This window comes from Schistocerca piceifrons, chromosome 6 (assembly GCF_021461385.2).
Source record: "Schistocerca piceifrons isolate TAMUIC-IGC-003096 chromosome 6, iqSchPice1.1, whole genome shotgun sequence".
Taxonomy (NCBI): Eukaryota; Metazoa; Arthropoda; class Insecta; order Orthoptera; family Acrididae; genus Schistocerca; species Schistocerca piceifrons.
In genome coordinates, this window is record NC_060143.1 from 29962714 (window position 1) to 29982099 (window position 19386).

The following is a 19386-nucleotide window of genomic DNA, read 5'->3' on the forward strand; positions in this document are numbered from 1 at the left end:
GTCAGTAGTTGATTGAAGGCATGTCGTGTGGTCTGACGACTGGTGGTTTTATTTCTTTTAAAGTGATGTAAAGTATGAAATACATTGGTAAGTCAATGAATTGTACTTGTATGTAATTATGTCCACAGGTGATTCTCTGAGATTTTGGGAGTGTTTGTTGACCAGGACCCTGGACCACTCATTCAGGTCACTGTAAACATTCTTGGTGAGCACATCTTGCCATTTCTTCAACATGTTCGTGTTGATTATGCGGCAGATATGTTATATTCTGAGATGACAACAGCCACATTCACAGCACTGCAAACTTACAGTCACGGTTTGATGAACATTCAGACACTATATCACACCTGAGTTGGCCCACTAAATCACCCAGTATTAATCCCATTGAAAATGTGTGAGCTCATTTGGAACATTGGATGAAACATCCTAATCCACATCCCCAAACTGCAGTAACTCTAAGGGATCTAATCATCAATGAGGAGCTCCAGCTGGGTATATCATACCTGAAGAAACTTATGTACCTTTTTCTTGCGAGATTGTGATCATTATCGAGGCTGAAGGTGTCGTTCCACTAAGTTAGTGTGAGTTCTTCTAGGAGTTACTAATTTTCTGCCTGGTGTACTTAAGTGCTCTAAAGATTTCTCACTATTGCATGCACTCATCTGTAAATAGCCAACTGAAAGATGTTTGATGTTGGCATGTAGTGTGCAGATATAATTATAGACTCCACAAATCCATTGGACCACCAATATAATTTACACTTTACATCACGTGAAACAAGTAAAATCACTGCTTGTCAGACCACACTACATGCCAGCATCAATATTAAATAACAATACACTCCAATATATTTATTTACATTTGTGCTTAGTACAGTTTCTGTGTAAGGTATGGTAGATGATACACTTCTTTATAGCAAATGATAACAATTGTATGAAGAATCGATTTAAATTCTCCAAAGAGTATCTTTTTTATAGTGGAGTGCATGTCCCCTGTTTTGTGTGCTGATAGGAGGGAATCCTTTGGTCTACTGAGGGACATACCCTCCATTTTAGGTGATGACAAAACAATAAAATGAAAATGGTTGACTTTTGTGTGGCATTGTGACTTCTCATGTTACTGTGGCTATCATTATGTGACCTTTGCTTTTCTGTTTAACAGAGTACTCCACATTCAGCAGTACCATATTCTTTGAAAGAGTGCTGAGGACAATACTGTTGAGTCTTCAACAATTTTAAATTCATCTACCCATTCTTCCACCTATCCATCTGCACTTCTTTGCAGTCAGAAATATTCATCTTTAATGTGTATAATTTTGTCAGTCAGCTTCACATTATTAATATTATTATTACTTGTGAATAAGCCCATGAAAACTATACAAAGTACATATAGATGAGAATTTGACTTCAGCTGTACCCAAATTTCTTTCATGCTCTTTCTGTGAGCTTCCTTTGTCTCTTCAGATAATGTTGATCCACACTTTTTCTATGGCTTTTTCTTCATGGGTAACATGCCGTCCTGATTTTTGGATCTGAAGATGTTGCAGGTTTGGACATCTTCTGAAGTAATTCCTGCCAATTTCAGATCAGTTTTGATCTCTCCAGCCCATTTCATTATTTCCGTTTTGGCTTTGCTCCTGTTGTCAAAAAATTGACTGTTTGTTTTGTAAGTCTGTCTGTGTTCTCTCTTTTAATGTGTCCATAGAAGGATCTTAACTTGTGTTTTTCAATATTTGTGTATTGTTTGATTTCCTCATTGCTTCTGGATCAGTATTGTTCACCTACATGTTTGTGACCTAGAATTTTTCTGACAATTTTGCATTCCTTTTTATTGTTAATTTCTTTTATTATTATTCCTGTTTTCCAGACAACATCTCAAAATGTGCAAGATACCATTGAGGGCCGAGTGGAAAAAAGGACAAAAGACATCTATGTACCTGTTGGAGGTAAATGACACTGGTATTACAGAGTTAAGGAAGAAACGATATGGCTCACAGCTTGAGAATATAATGAAAATTCTCTAATTTGAAGTATACATATCACATTTATTTCTCCCTTTCTTTATGCCATTTTAAGCAATGTTGTTTCTCATTATTAATGGTAAGTTTAACTTTCTGCATTCGGTTTCGCCTCACATTTCTTTCTGACTTTTTAATACCAAACTCAAGCAATATTAGAATATTTCACATGTCTGAGCTTAACATCATATAGCTAAGAGTGCTTCCATGAGGATTTATGGAATTGGTGGTATAGCCAACCAATGAATAATGTCTTATCTAACTAAAAGAATGCAAAAAGTTGTACTTATAATTCAAGCAATTTAAACAAGAGAGATTCTCCTGACAGGAGAAATCACTTATGGGACAGCATAAGGCTCTACCTTAGGTCCACTATTGTTCTTCATGTATATTAATGACCTTCCATCTAATATACAAAAAGCAGAATTATTTCTTGTTGTGGATGACATTATTATTGTAATCAGTTCAAATATTCGTATAGCAACTGAAGAAATGGTAAATTATGTTCTTGACAGTATTCTTGATTGTTGTCTGTAAACAGTTTCACTCCCAGTTACAAAGAGACAAAACATATTTGGTTCTGTACATCTAAAGGTACTACGCTAATGATAAGTATAACACATGATGAGGAAAGAATGACCAGGGTGCAAACTTTAAAATTTTGGGTGTCCATATTGATGAGAATAACAATTGGAAAAATTAAGTTTTGGAACTTGCAAAACAACTTAGTTCAGCCACATTTGCAACATTTTCATTTTGAATCGTTGCAAACCTGGAGGAACAACAAATCAGGAAGGTGAAATATTTTTCTTATTTTCATTCAGTAATGTCATATGGTCTGCAGCTTGTGGTCTCGCGGTAGCGTTCTTGCTTCCTGAGCACGGGGTCCCGGTTTCGATTCCCGGCAGGATCAGCAATTTTCACCTGCCCTGAGATGACTGGGTGTTGTGTGTCATCTTCATCATAATCATTCACTCCATTACGGTTGGAGGAAGACAATGGCAAACCACCTCCATTAGGACCTTGCCTAGTACAGCGGTGCGGGTCTCCTGCATCATTCCCTACGCCCTTTCACGAAGCATGGGACTACATTTCCAATGTCGTATGGAATAATGTTCTGGGATAAGTCATCTTTAAGAAAGTCAGTTTTCATTGCCCAAAAACAGGCTGTAAGAACAATATATGCTGTTCACACTCAGTCATTTTGTAGACACCTGCTGAAGGAGTTAGGGATTTTGACTAATGTTTCACAGTGTAAGTATTCCCTTATGAAGTTTCATGTAAATAATCCAGTGCTATAACCAAAATTCTTGACCACTTATTAAGTGATATAAAATGTCTAACTGGCAGCAAAGTTTTGAAAACAAACTGAAACAGTTTCTCCTTGATAACTCATTCTGTTCCATAGAAGACTTTCTATTTTTATAATGTATAGAAGGTGATGGGTAAGAATTAGGAACTCACATGTATGAAATAAAAAACAAATTAAGTGGCCATCATGTAGCCTTATTTACAAGTGAATATGTAATGCGAGTGTAAAACGAGTCATTCCACATCACTACGATTAATTGTGCAACGGATCCATGGAACATGAAACTAACTGACAACCTGGCAATATGGAAGGAAGATTTTGGCTAAATAATTTAGAAGTCAAGGAGAACACTCACCAAGTAGCAGAGCCGTTGAGTTGTTGACAGGCACATACAAAAGAAAATGAAAATTTGCTCACTGGGGTTGTTACCTAGCAGGCAGAGTGTAAGAGCACTGGTAGGGTGTGTGTAAGAAAGTGTGTGTGTGTGTGTGTGTGTGTGTGTGTGTGTGCATGCTCTAGCTAACAAAATATTTCTTCCAAAAGCTAACAAGTTTTCATTCTCTTCTGTATGTGCCTATCAATGACTCAATACTTTTGCTATGCAGTGGGCAGGTATCCTTCCTTTTCTGCAGTCCATACTTTGTTACAAGCTGTGTTTTGAGGTTCACTCCTGACACTTCCCACAGTGTGAAAATGTTACACTTTTAGTCAAATTTCTAATAAATGGTTAGTTCTCTGTTCCTTTTAATGTAAACAATTAATTTCTCATTTTATTAGAAGCTTCGTTCACATTTCATGCAAAAGATGCAATTAAAGTGCCAAAGAATACAATTGTACATTTCATCTTAGATTTTACATTGCTCAAAGAATACAAAATTTATTCATAAATATTAAATCTGTAGATCTGCAAATAAGAACTTTGTCATTGTACTTAAACTGCTACAGTAATGTATGTAGTTTAGTGTAAAATGAGATGAATTTGATACAGTAACTTGGTTTTGATATGTCACTGATTTAAGTGACCCATTCTAAATGAACTGGTCTTTTAGTTTTTATTTATTATGTTCTATATATTTCATCATGATGTGCAGCTTTCAGGGGTGTGAAAATACAAGAGTTATACATTATCAAAGAAAGCAGTTATTAAACACTGCATTGTAACTATCATTAATTTACTGTAGATTGTTTGCTTTTACATGTGCTAAACATAACACAGTAAAAAAATTAAAGGAGAACCACAACATTGGAGTAGAGGCCTCTGTTTTCTTCAGTTATGCTAAGTAGTTGATATTAATCTCCTGCTGCAAGGTTTTTGCCAGTATCTACATGATCATGTCCATAGTGATATTGATCATAGTACATCAGTTATTAGAACAAAACCTTATTAGGAACCACACAATAGCTGCAGTCGGTGAATCTTCAACATGACTCTTCAATTACTGTAATTATGAATTGTGGGGCTCCACCTGCATAAAATCCACAATTTGTTGCTTGCTTTAAAAACAGAGGACTATGTACAATGAATATTGCTACTTGTCATATAACTAATAGGAATCTTCCTCCTTGAATCAAGATCTCAGAATGTTTGCCATAAGAGTGCCAAAAAACATCTGTTTTTACTGTCCTTTTAAACTTACTAATGGCACTTTGTGTGTGTGTGTGTGTGTGTGTGTGTGTGTGTGTGTGTGTGTGTGAGTGTGTGTGAATGGGAGTTTGTTAAGTGTTAGCCGCAGAACAAGGATGTCCGCTCTGAACCTAAGACTAGAAGGCAAATTTTACAGGAAGTTATTTTTCTTTTTTGTGTTGTGTTTGTGTGAATTACAGATGAACTGAAACTGCCTTTTATTATTGGTATTAAATACTTTCACGGAAATGTGCTGGGAAATTAGTTTAAGGTTTCCCTGATTTTTGAAGAGGCCTGTACAACACGTGTTGTTAACTGCTCCGTATTCTTAATACTTTGTGTTACTCAATATATTTCATTTCTGTTTAACATGCCATCTGTGTATGCACATTAAATTTTTGCGGTATGTTTTTATTTTTAGGCAAAATAATGATAACATTTATGGATGACCTCAATATGCCTGCAAAAGAAGAGTATGGCTCACAGCCTCCTCTTGAGCTAATTCGTCAGTGGATAGATTATGGCTTTTGGTATGATCGACAAAAACAAAAAAAGAAGTACATCAAGGTAACTGCTACTTAGAGATAGAGAGAGAGATTATTACCCCATGGAAAGTACAAGTATATGGGCTGAGCTTGGCAAATTTGTGGAATGTTACTGTTGTTTTGTTGCAGTATGCATACTAGGTCTACTAATAAAGGAAACAAATTTCCTATGTGATTTCACAATAACTGTGAATAATTTTCTGAATAAAACTGTCTAGATTGCTTAATAAATTTCTTCATTGTTCCATTTTGGCTACCGCCATTATCAGATATGTGCAATTAAGATTAAAGGAACCTAAAGAGCTACAGACATTTACATAACATGAAGCACAAAAGATCGAAAGTTAAAAAATATTTATAGAAGTTCACTCACCAAAAACTTAGAACTTGCAAAACAAGGTTCAGCATCAGTATTGAAACCTATACCTACTTGGGACATGACTAACACCTTGGCTTACAAAATCATAAAAAAGCTGTCAGTTGTAGCTGCAAGGTGGTGCTTGTATTGGTGACATTGCCTTCAAATTTTTCTTTCACACTTATAAAAAGACAGATCATCTGTAAATTACAAACATTCAGATTCAAATAATAAAAAAATATTCAAACAAGTATAGTTGCATACTCATATAATTATCCTTTTCAGCTGGTGGCAATTAATCCTTGTTGAGTTCATCTAAATTTAACACTAAGTATTCACTGAATGTATGATAATATCTGTACAACAGCCACATGAATTTTGTATCTACATTAGCATGATCTTGTGATTATAAAAGTATTTCTATCTGTTATTATTACATCTGTCCAATAAATGTAAAACTATGCCCCATGAAATAAAATGTAGAAGGGAGGATGACCTCAGGCACGTCCAATTGATTCGGCTTGTATTTGGCAGGTCACTTGTGTACCACCTAAGATATTTTGGCTCAGTAATCTCCCCAACAGTTTGTGAAGTGTAATTAACTCAAAACTAATAGTTAATTCAAAACTGAGCAATTATCATCATCATATATAGTGTCCCCAAAAAAATATTGTCCTAGAAATCTAGGAATGAAACTTTTATGACTGCTGCTTAGGGACCCAAAAGGTAATACTGCTCAGTTTAAGCCTTACTGATATAATTACCTTATTAAACCTCATATTCACACCAGTTCCAGTACTGTGGTGGAGGGAACAACCGCAGAATGCATTTGGGAATCAGGCACAGGTTATCTTCTCCCCAACCAGTTAGTTGCCTTGGACGCTATGGCACTGACACTCTCATTGAACAGTGTTTACCTTATGTGTGTGTAAGTGGCAGTCATAAAAGTTTCTCTCCTCTATTTCTAATAAAATATGCATTTGTGATGATGAAAAATGCTCAGTTTTCAACTATCTCTTGAGTCTGTCAAATCTTTAGGAGTGGTTTCCTAAAAAGTGGGGATATTTTGGCTCTGTACTGCCCTCTCCACTTTAAGAGCAATCAACTTAAAATTGCCAGGATCAGTAGGTAATTGAAAACTGAGCATTTTTTGTGAAAAGGGGGGGGGGGGTATTGAAAAAAAATCTTAGAGGCTTTTATTTTAGGTGGTACACAAGCCAAATTGGTTGGTCATGTGTGAGGCCTTTCCCTTGGTAACCAAACAATTTACTACAGTATGTAAAATAGTAAAGCAGGTTATAAAGATTAAAATCATCTGTTTATTAAATTAAAATATTTTTGACAGCAGTTCCAACTTGCCTGGTGGCCAGAATCTACAGTTTTGTATGATTTTGTGAGCCAAGGTTTTATTTGATGCCTAGAGTAGGTGTAGAGTTTTATGACTGACATTGAACATTTCTTTGTAAGTTCTAAGTTTTTGGTGGGAGAACTTTAATAAATATTTCTTAAGTTTTAATTGTTACTATTTTGTAGCTTGATTTTATGTAACAAATGCCTCGGTCTTTATTTTCCGTTAATCGTAATTTCAGATATCTGATGAAGACCAGCAACCAATGGCATAGTAAAGAAACTTATTAAGGAATTTAGATGGCTTTATTCATAAAATTACCATCTTTATATTGTAGGATCATGAATATAAATCTCTATGCTTTCCAATGTATGGCTCTTAAGTCCGCCACTAGAACTTGTTTTGCAAATGCCTCAATATTTCTACGTAGTTACCAGTTTTGGTTTGGCTCTCAGGCACAACGACATTTCAGCAGCAGCACCAATAAATAAGGTCATAAAAAAATAGAAGGCCACAGCTTGGCTCACTCTAAGGGGCTCTGGACACATTACTGTCATCTGACTGTGAGCAACTCAATCTCACATGCATGGCTTTCAAAGAAGACTGTTGCAGTGTGATACCAGAAATTGCTACTTGTCCATAGTAACCAGCAATCACCTCTTGATGACACTGAGCAACCTTGAAAAAATACTGTGGAATTCACAAAATGTGATCCAGGAGCAGATCCGGGAGCCATATATTGAGCAGATCTGAGGGAAACCCTGAAGAGTCAAATCCTCTCTGAACTTAGTTATTCATTGGGTTACACCTGACTAACATTAGAGTTGTAAAAAGAGTGAAGACAGTAAGACCTAAGGCAACACATATGATATGTAAACATATAACCAAATGAAAATGGGTATAGCTTACTGAAACTGCTTATGGCTGAAATAAGAAAGAAAAAATGGTAGTGGTTTTGGCAGAGAGAAAGCAAAGGTAGATAAATTGCTTCTGTGAGGATACAGAATTTGAGTGAATTAATTTCCAAAATTTTATCGTAAACATTTAGAGTTGCAAAATTATCTGCACACATTGTGTAGACAAGCAGTCTTGTTATAGTTCTGATTATGAAGCAAAGTAGTCCCAGGCTATGTTATTTGTATGCAGATGATATCCTGCACATGTTCAAATTTTTGGTTTGTGTTTTACTACTGTATCTGTTTGAAGTATTTCTTAGGCAGCATGTGGTGTATGGAGTTCGTCAGCAGCTGCAGCATGGAGCTACCAGCACCATACACAGTGCCAATGAGGGCCTCAGAGCACTCTATTACATGAAAAATGGCAGAGGAGCCAGTTAAAAATGCCAAGAAATACGTAAAACGAGAATTTATGTAAAACTTTTGGTTCAGTGTGAGGTTAGTTTTGGCTCAAGTCAGACAAATGGAATAAAAGTTAATCATTGTTTGAAAAAGGTGGAAATTATTCCACTCAAACAATAATAGAAGATAAACTAATGTATACAATTAAAGGAGAGCAATTGTGGGATTGGTGCCACCTTTCACTATTCACTTGCAGGTCCTGATATGGATTACATAAACAGTTCATATCTTCCATGCTTATAGGAAAAGTCTGTAGTTAATATATTATTTGCATGATTTTGGTGCCACCTGCTGTCACAACGCTACATGCTGAAAAGTGAATCTGTAAAAATCCAAGGAATATAATAAAGAAAGGTGTAGGAATTCAAAATGGACAAATATTACACAGTTTTTGGAAATTCAGAAAGAAGAAAAGTCTTATTGAAAAGCAAACATGCATCACGTTGATTATGAATCTGTTCTTTACTATCCAGAATTTGTTCGCCACCTTTCACTTGGTGACTGTGGTAGGGAAGATTGAATCTGTAAAAAGTTAAGAAATTTGGACTATGTTGCTATGCACTTTAAGTGCTACAGACAGTAATCAAGATTGAGCAACTGTACAACTTAAAAAGAATTGAAGACTTTATGAGCATTTTAAATTTATTACAAAACTGAACACCGGACTAAGCACTTCCTTTCTAAAGTGATTTAACAGGCTATTTAAAAGTGATATTTATATTAAAGTACCATGATTTAGTGATGCATGAGTTATATGCATAACATTTAAAACTGATGTCGAGTCAGCATTGATCAGAGGTCAGTTTACTTAATGTTTCAAGAAGGTGTCACATGCTTTGTAATTGAAACTTCAAACAGTTTTAAAATACCCTGGTGTCCAAAATTAAAGCTATAAACTTTTATTTCCCCATATTGTGTCTAATTCATGATGTACTTGTAGAGACTGTCAACCAGATGTTCATACAATCTTGCTCTGCATGGAAGATGGCATTCTGGTCAATGGAGAGCCATGCCAGTGACGTCATCAGGGCACCTATGAAACAAGGTAGTGTTTGCCGGGTGGTCCCACATCCACAATTGCTGTGTACACAGTCACAGATGGTGAAGTCTGTCACAGAGAAGATACCTACCAGAGTCTCTGCAGCGGAGGACCATAGAAAGAACAGCAGCAGGACATTCACAAGCTGATGTGGCTGACGGCTTAGCGTGAATCGTTCTGTTGTTCCTTGGATGTTGCAACAGTTTATAGAGACCGAAACTGTATCTCAAAGACCAGGGCAGGGCTGACCACGTGCAACTTCACAAGAGAGGACCATCATTTGGCTGTAAGGGCACGACAGTACTGCCTTAGTAATGCACGGCATCTGGCATGTGGGCTTGCAGCTTCCACTGAACGTGTTGTATCAATGTAAATGTTATGCAGAAGGCTTCAGCAGAGTGGCCTTTAGTGTCGGGAGACCTGCTGTATGCCTACCTCTGACGCATCTTCACAGAAGGGAACGTCTAAAGTGGAGTCATCAACATGCCACCTGGGTGGTTGATCAATGGCCCAATGTTGTTTTCACAGATGAGTCCCAATTTAGTCTCAAGAGTAATTCTTGATGGATTCATATCTAGAGGGAATGTGATACACCATTTCAATATCGTGGAAAGAGACCAATATCGAGGAGGATTCCTAATGGTGTGGACAGGGATTATGTTTACCATTCAAACACCTCTTGCTGAAATTGTACCGATGAATCAGGAAGGTTTAACTGCTGTCAGGTATCGTTATGAGATCTTGGGACCTTACATGCAGTTGCTGCAAGGTGCTGTGGGCCCAGACTTGATAGACGATAATGGCCAACCTCAGAGAGCACGGGTGGTTGATGTTTTCTTGGAAATGAAAGATATTGCACACATGGCATGGTCTGCTCGCTCTCCTGATTTTAATCCCATTGAGCATGTATGGAATGCACTAGGTAGATGGCTTCCATCATGTCAGCATCCACCAACCGCTCTCCAAGACTGCGAGCTGCTCTGCAGGAAGAATAGGTGTTACTGCCTCAACATGAGATTGATGACACCATTCACAGCATCCCTCCACATTGTCAGGCTTGTATTGTTGCCAGGGCAGGTCACACCCAATAATGAGCACAATAACCAGTTGTCGGAATGTGTGTGCAAATCCGTTAAGTTGAAAAAAAAAAAAAAAAAAAAAATGTAAAACGTTTTTGTCCACTGTTATGCATATCGCAGTTGTGTATGTTCTTAATTCTTTGCGTTGTTTTTACTTTACTATCACATGTTTACACTGTTTTGTGGCAAAATAAAAGCATCTTTGCAAAATTTCTGTTTGTTGCTTTAATTCTGGACACCAGTGTAATTAATAACACATTCACAGACAACATAAGAGTATATTTATCATAGCAACAGTACCACACAAGAGGAGACATTTAACAGCAAGAGCAAACAATAATAATTATTGTTCTGGAATATTTAATGGTCAGTATTAAATACAAAGAAGATTTTTGGGGAACTGAATGTAATTTTGAGTGATCAAGAAGCAGAAGGTGAAAGTTGGCAACAAATTTAGGAGTACATCCCCTTGTGCACAGCAGTTGTTGAATATAGACAGTGGAGAAAAGAACAGCAGTTGATCATGATTTTTTTTTTTGCCCCCTGCAGCAGCAGATCTAGATTTACACCATTATGTAGACATCTTCATTGCATATAACAACAGATGACATTAATCCAAAGTGTCAAGTAACAAAAGATATTGGTTGGTATAGGGCATACAGAAGTGTAACATAACCTGAAACCATTGGTTACATAGTTGAACAGGATGTAAGCAACGGCTTCAGTTTACACTATGTGATCAAAAGTATCCGGGCACCTGGCTGAAAATGACTTACAAGTTTGTGGCGCCCTCCATCGGTAATGCTGGAATTCAGTATGGTGTTGGCACACTTTTAGCCTTGATAACAGCTTGCACTCTCACAGGCATACGTTCAGTCTGATGCTGGAAGGTTTCTTGGGGAATATCAACACATTCTTCATTGGTGCTTCACTGAGGAGAGTTATCGATGTCGGTCAGTGAGGCCTGGCATGAAGTTGGCATTCCAAAACATTTCAAAGGTGTTCTACAGGATTCAGGTCAGAACTCTGTGCAGGCCAGTCCATTACAGGAATGTTATTGTTGTGTCACAACTTCGCCACAGGCCGTGCATTATGAACAGTTGCTCAATCATGTTGAAAGATGCAATTGTCATTCCCGAATTGCTCTTCAACAGTGGGAAGCAAAAAGGTGCTTAAAACATCAATTTAAGCCTATGCTGTGATAGCGCCATGCAAAACTAAAAGCCCCCTCCATGAAAAACACGACCACATCATAACACCAGTGCCTCTGAATTTTACTGTTGGCACTACGTACATTGGTAAATGATGTTCACCGGGCATTCACCATGTACCCACACACTGCCATCGGATCACCACTTTGTGTACTGTGAAAAGTCACTCCATATGTTTTTCCACTATCGTCCAATGTTTTCACTCCTTACATGAACCTAGGCGTCGTTTGACATTTACTGGCATGACGTGCGTGGCTTATGAGCAGCTGCTCGACCATGAAATCCAAGTTTTCTCACCTCACACCTAACTGTCTTAGTACTTACAGTGGATCCTGGTGCAGTTTGGAATTTCTTTGTGATGGTCTGGATAGATGACTCCCTATTATACACGTTATGACCCTCTTCAACTTGCAGTGGTCTCTGTCAGTCAACAGAGGAGCTATATCTTTATATAGTCAGTTTGGCACTTTCATGCAGTAGATGCACCCATTGACTCACCTTCCTGGTGAGCTGTGGGTTCAAACCTGGGCTTTTTAACTGCCCTCCTGCGCTGTCGCTGTCCTCCACCCCATTCTGGCCTATATTGTTGCTGTCCATCATCCATAATGGATGCATTCCATCTTCGTCAGCCATGTTGCAGGCTCTGTCTGACCCTTCTTACTCTGGTGGGCTTTACACCACCACTATGGAACCAGGATGGCAGGCAGAGCTGCCTTTTATTGTCCATCACCAGTAGCCACCGCTATTGTGCATCAGCATTCTTCCATTGTTCTGACTGCAGCACAACGCTACCAGCTGCAATTGCCATATGCCGCCTTTCTTGAGGGCAACTGCTGACACAGGTACACTCCAGCAGCCATGGCTGACCATGGATACTGATTGCTCATCAAGCTTTGATTCTGTCATGTAACTTATGAATAAAAGAATTTCTTACCACAGGAATTTAAAGGTGCTGTTTGTGAAGGCTGAGGAGCATGCTGACCTTCCTCATTTCGGAGGTAATACAAGAGCATATTATTCTGGCATGCCGTGATTAAGATGCACACAGTGCAATTTGTCAGGCCACAGCTCACCTTTCACTCTGTCAGCACTTGTTAAATGTAGTATGTGCCTGCGCTACGGATGTCAAGATGCAAAGGTTGAGAACATTTTTGTTGCTATTCTACAATGATGGCAGTGGCTCTGCTTGTTTACTTATTATGTGTATTTCGTTTGTTATTTTTTGGTGGGTAAAGGGTTTTGCAATGTTAGAGTCAGATACACAGAGTGCTTCCTCACAGGACATGTTTCAACTTTAACAAAACAAATGAAGTTAAAAAGGATAACTCACAGGTACTCAAGGAGTTAGCTCAAGCCAAGGTAGGGAGAGTTTCATCCATTGGAGCCACACCTTTGCCATATTTGGCTGTGACCAGTCTGATTATCCCTTTTTGGGCAAAACAACTGAAGATATGAAGATATTTATAGCTGCCTTTGAAACAACTGCAAGGCTAGGTATCTGGACAGATGAAATACTGTTGCAAATGGTGGGACTGTGCTTAGTAGATGAGACAATAATGTGTGTAATGTGTCATCACAAATTGAAAAATGCTTGTTTGTTTCAGCAGCTGATAGGCTTTTACAAAACTAATGAAAACAGAATAATAGCAGGTTCTCTCAGGAGCAGCTCACGAGGGGACTTCACTGCGAGGAGATATTTTTATTTATCTATTTATTGAATTCAAATATCAATCTCCCCAAGTAGTTCAAAGCAAACCCTCAAAAATACTGGAGAAGCATGACTTTGAAGTTCACCAAACTGCCTAAATTCATTAAAGTAACAAAGTAAAGTAAAGTCACTTAACGACAGTTTGTAATGAGCTTTATGGCACTGTCAGTAGCCAGAACAGAACACTGCTAAATTATATAGGAAGAAGAAAATAAAAAATGATGGGGCACATAATGAGACACAACCAGTTCCTAAAGAATGTATTTGAAGGAAAAGTTCAAGTCTCATTTTGAGCATTACCTTTTCTTTTGTTTTCCACATTCAGTTCAAATACCTACAACATTTAAATATAAAGTTCATCAGATATATGCCAATTTACACATATCAAATTATAATACATCATCATAAACTAAAGGCTACGCCTTGTCGATTTAGCCACGTCCCTCTCTCCATTGTCATCCTCTTCAATTCTTCATACAATTTTATCCCCATATCTTCTTTGATGTTATTAAAATATGTTGATCTTGGCCTGCCTCTTGGTTTTTTCCCTGAAACTTTTCCTTCAACTACATTCTTTAGGAACTGGTTGTGTCTCATTATGTGCCCCATCATTTTTTATTTTCTTCTTCCTATATAATTTAGTAGTGTTCTGTTCTCATTCACTTCTCTTAAGACCTGTTCATTACTTTTTCTATCTACCCATCTTGTTTTCATCATTCTTCTCCATATCCACATTTCCATTGCTTCCAGTCTCTTTTTCCCTGCCTTTCCCAGAGTCCACGCTTCACATCTGTATGTTAAGACACCCCAGACAAAAGTTTTGGCAAACTTTTTCCTACTCTCTAGGCTTATATGATTGTCTGTTAGTAAATTCCTTGTATTTTGGAAAGCTTGCTTTGCCAACGCTATTCTTCTCTTTATATCTGTGATACATTTATTGTCTTCAGTGATTGTGCTCCCCAAATAATAGAAGTTCTCAACCTGCTCTAGAACATCATCTTCTAGTTTAATATTAACTTTACCATTTTCTTTTGTCTTCCCTACTACCATAGTTTTTGTTTTCTTCTTATTTATTTTTAGATTAAATTCTCTTAGGGTTTTGGCTAATTTTAGTAACATAAACTCCATTTCCTTTACTGAGTCAGCAAGTACTACTATATCATCTGCGAAACGGGTACAGTGTTTTTGTTCCCCATTAATTTTAATTTCTTTGGTTATTCTTTTCAATTTTTCAATAGTTTTTTCAATAAATAAGTTGAACAGATATGGTGATTATGGGCATCCTTGCCTTACTCTCCTCCTTATTTTTGCTTTCTTCTTCACACCATTCACTTCTATTTCTGCTTCCTGCCTTTTATACAGGTTCCAGATTAATCTTCTGTCCCTCCATTTGAGATTTATTTCCTTCATTGTTCGGAATAACAATTTCCAATTAACCATGTCAAATGCTTTTGGAAATCTATAAAGGTCAAGTAGGTATTCCTATTAACTCCAATTCGTCTTTCTAATACCATCCTCAGAGCTAGTATTGCCTCTCTAGTTCCTTTTCTGGATCTGAAACCAAATTGATCTTCTCCTAGGTTTGCCTCAATTTTCTTTTTTATTAGATTTTTTATTATGTTTAACATTATTTTGGAAGTGTGGGATAGTAATGAGATAGTTCTATAGTTCTCACAGTCCAGAGCATTTTTTTAATTTTTTTATTTTTATTTGTATTTTTTTATAATGATTACCACTGTTTTGCCATTAAGCAAATCTGTAGGTAGTTCTTTTCCATTTTCATAGTACCCTTTAATAACTTTATATAAGTACTCTTTTGTTGATTCTCCATTTTCCTTCAGTATTTCTGCTGGGATGTTATCTGTGGCTGTCACTTTGCCATTACTTAGATCATTCAAGGCACTGTGGAATTCCTTTTTAAATATGGGTAGCCTTATCATGTCGATATCCACACTGCTCTCTTCTTCCAGAATTTCCCCCTCATTAGCAATATCTTCTCCTTCATATAGTTCGTCAATATACTCTTTCCATCTTTCACATAAATCCTCTAATTTGAAAATTAGGTCACCGTTTTTATTCTTGACCATATTTGTTTTTGTTCTTGGCTTTATCTGCATTGATTTAATTTTAGAGTAGGCTCTATCAATTTGACCTCCACTTAGATCTTGTTGAATTTTCTTATGTTTGTCGTGCATCCACTTTTCTTTTTCAAATCTACATTTCTGTGTAATTGCATTTTTTATTCTTTCGTACTTATTGAAATCATTTTTCCTCAGCCTGTTTCGTTCTTCAGCAAGGTCTAGTATTTCCTTGGTCATCCATGGTTTCCTTGGTGCTAGTTTCCTTAATCCTACTAGTTCTTTAGCAGCTACTTCTATGGTCTCTTCGCATCCTTCCCTGTTACCTATCAGGTTATCAGTCAATTCTTTCATGTCTGCAGCTATTTACTTTTCCTTAAGTTTTTCTCCAAACCATCTGTGTTGGTTAGTTATTTTATATTTCTTAAATCTGCTACTATAGTCTGCTATCACTAGAACATGGTCACTGTCTATATCATATCCAGGGTACGTGTGTGTAGACTTTATTTGATTCATAAATTTCTTCTTGACTAGGATATAATATACCTAATACATTTTGCCATCTGCTGGACTTTTCCATGTATATCTTCTTCTCTTGGGCATTTCAAAACACGTGTTGGTGACTATCATCTTATTCTGTTCTCAGAAATCTAGCAACCTTACTCCTCTAGCATTCATTTTTCCTAGCCCAAACTTGCCATTCCATAAACCTTTGTTATCTTCACCAGTTGATGCATTGAAATCATCAGTTATGATAAGATTGTCCTTTTTTTTAACCAGTTTCATTAAGTCATCAATTTGCTCATATACTACTTCTATGTCCTCATCCTTGCTATTGTTGTTGATAAGTAAGCTGCAATTACACACAAATCCATGGGGTGTGCTTCAGTTTTAATCACCATTATCCTATCACTGCAATGGTGTGTGTTCAACACTTTGTTCTTCCATTTTCCTCTCAAAATTATAGCAACGCCATTTCTTCCTGTTCGAGCACTACCATTGTGAATTATCATCCCCTGACATAAAATCACCATTACTGCCCCATCTTGTTTCACTGATTCCTAATATGTCCAGCTGTGACTTTTCCATCAGAATCTTAACCTCTTCTAGTTTCCCAGCTTTTAATAGGGTTCTGACATTCCATGTTCCAATTCTCATCTGTTCTTTTATTCCTTTACTCCTTACAGCCTTGCCCAAGACATCGACCCCTAGAGATCTGAATGAGGGAATTGAAACTCCAGAAAATTTTGAATTCGACATAGCCATGTTTCTATTTGGGAATCCTGTATGGGATCGTTAATGCAGTGGTTTCCTGTTCCCTTCTACATCCTCCTGCCATTTACCGTGTTAATGGTTTCTCTGCCTTTAGGGACAATTTCTCATCCCTGGCACAAGGGGGTGCCCCTTCCTTACCTGCTCATCTGTCCCTTACTGGCCATGGGCACTTGGTAAGGTTGGTCTCCTTATACCGGGAGCCGTTCGGTTGACAGCCATGTGTTAGAAAAGAAAATGAGAATGAAAGACACCCTCAGGCCTCGCAACCTAATACCATCGGGGTCGAAGCAACAAGAGTTGACCAAGAGAGGCTGACAGGAAAGAAGAATAATACCTACATACATAAATTGAAGTCCCCAGCTTGCTTCTGTCTGTATGTTCAGGCCAATCTCAGGAACTACTGTAAAGATTTTGATACGATTCGTACTAATAAGTAGGTTTAACTGTGAGAAAGGTTTATAATTTACCAGCTAAAAAATGCTCCTGTCAGAAGGCAAAAAATGTGAATATGTTCCTCTTTAAAAGACTTTGACAGAAAAGTTAGGACCAATTTGCTTCAGTCCTTGTTCCGCCTCTCTCAACAAACATTTCGGCATGAAAACATATTCGTGCTCTTTTAACACATCATTTTAAATCTTTTTACCTACTCTGTCTTTGTAGTTAAGCCTTCATACTCTGCATCCCTCTTTCACTACCACAACCTGTATGTCTCTCTCTCCCACATTTCCATTTTATCCCATTGATTTACAGTATATCCCACTGCTACTGCCTTCTATCTCGCTTACACTGTCTCCTTTTGACTTTATTTTCCACTGTCACTGTCTCCACCATACCTCGGAAACTCAAAAATTCTGGGGGTTCCTATTTATTTTTTCCACTATACCAATGTGTTCAAAATTTAGGCCAAAAGTGCATGTGCTCTGCACCTACATGTTTAAAGTTCACCAATCTGGGAGGGTCCAGACCCCCCAAGCCCATGCATGATCTACACTCATCTGTAGTTTTCATTTCCTCTGTCTACTCTCTCATTTGCTCCAACTGCTTCTATTTTCATCCATCTCTCTTTCTTTATTGCTGGCACTCTCTTTCACAGACCATCAATATCTCCTGTCTCTTTGGCTGCAACTGCTATTGTCTTTGTCCATCTCTCTTTCTCTTTCACTGACACTTTCTCCAACCATCACTGTCTCCTCTCTCTTTCTCTCCCACTCCCACTGTCTCCTCTCTCTTCCACCATTACAGGCTCCCTGCCATTCTCTTTCAGCACTAAAATGTGTGAATGAGTTTACGTGCTAAAATTTTTGGTGAGGAAGGCAGAATGAATATTGAGGCAATGGAACTGTGCTCTTTTGTCAGAGTCTTTAAAAGAGGAACATACTAGCCTTTTTTGTGCTCCAACAGGAGTACTTTTGCACTAGCTCCCTCTTTTCCCAAATACAGCAATGTGTACTGCTTATATAAAATGAATTCTATGGGCGAGTAAAGTTTTGACAGTCTATTTATATACTTTGATATGTTTATATACTTTGGCACATGTAAACAAATCATAACGAAATTTCCTGACAGATTAAAACTGTGTGCTGGACCGTGACTTGCACTCAGGACCTTTGCCTTTCGCGGGCAAGTGCTCTACCAACTGAGCTACTCAAGCATGACTCACGACCCGTCCTCACAGCTTCAATTCTGCCAGTACCTCATCTCCTTCACAGAAGCTTGCAGAACTAGCACTCCTGGAAGAAAGGATATTGCGGAGACATGGCTTAGCCACAGCCTAGGGGATGTTTCGAGAATGAGATTTTCACTCTGCAGCGGAGTGTGGGCTGATATGAAACCTCCTGATGGATTAAAACTGTGTGCTGGCCCGAGACTCGAACTCGGGACCTTTGCCTTTTGCGGACAAGTGCTCTACCAACTGAGCTACCCAAGCACAACTCATGACTCATCCTCACAGCTTCAGTTCTGCCAGTACCTCGTCTCCTACCTTCTAAACTTCACAGAATCTCTTCTGCAAACCATGCAGAACTAGCACTCCTGGAAGAAAGGATATTGTGGAGACATGCCTTAGCCACAGCCTGGAGGATGTCTCCAGAATGAGATTTTCACTCTGCAACGGAGTGTGTGTTGACAGTCTATTTATATACTTTGGCACATGTAAACAAAAATAATGATGCATAATGTAAGGTTCACACAAAGTTGTTTGCTTTGGATTTTTTCTTTACACTTTGCTCATTGATCGCAGTTCATCAGAACACCCAGCTCATGATTTGTATCTAAAATGAGTAAAAGTATTATTAGAAGTATTTTACTGAGCTTGCAGCCTTTCCAGGTATATATAATTTTTGGCAGTCATTTTAGGTTTTTTTAGGCATGGTAAGACCCCTTTTACTCAATTTTTTGTCACTGCAGTACCGTTTTGTGCATATTTGTATAGGTG

The 19386-nt window shown here is 37.8% G+C and overlaps 1 protein-coding gene and 1 non-coding gene across 2 annotated transcripts in view; one reads left to right on the forward strand and one right to left on the reverse strand.

Moving 5' to 3' along the window:
* Window positions 1-19386, forward strand: part of LOC124802831 (dynein axonemal heavy chain 2) — a 1031222-nt gene that overhangs the window by 611207 nt on the left and 400629 nt on the right. Inside the window, 2 exon segments of the mRNA XM_047263843.1 lie at window positions 1867-1945; window positions 5375-5520. Of these exon segments, the coding sequence (XP_047119799.1) occupies window positions 1867-1945; window positions 5375-5520 (225 nt within the window).
* Trnal-caa lies at window positions 18805-18881 on the reverse strand. Its single transcript has one exon. It is a non-coding gene; the product is annotated as a tRNA-Leu (tRNA).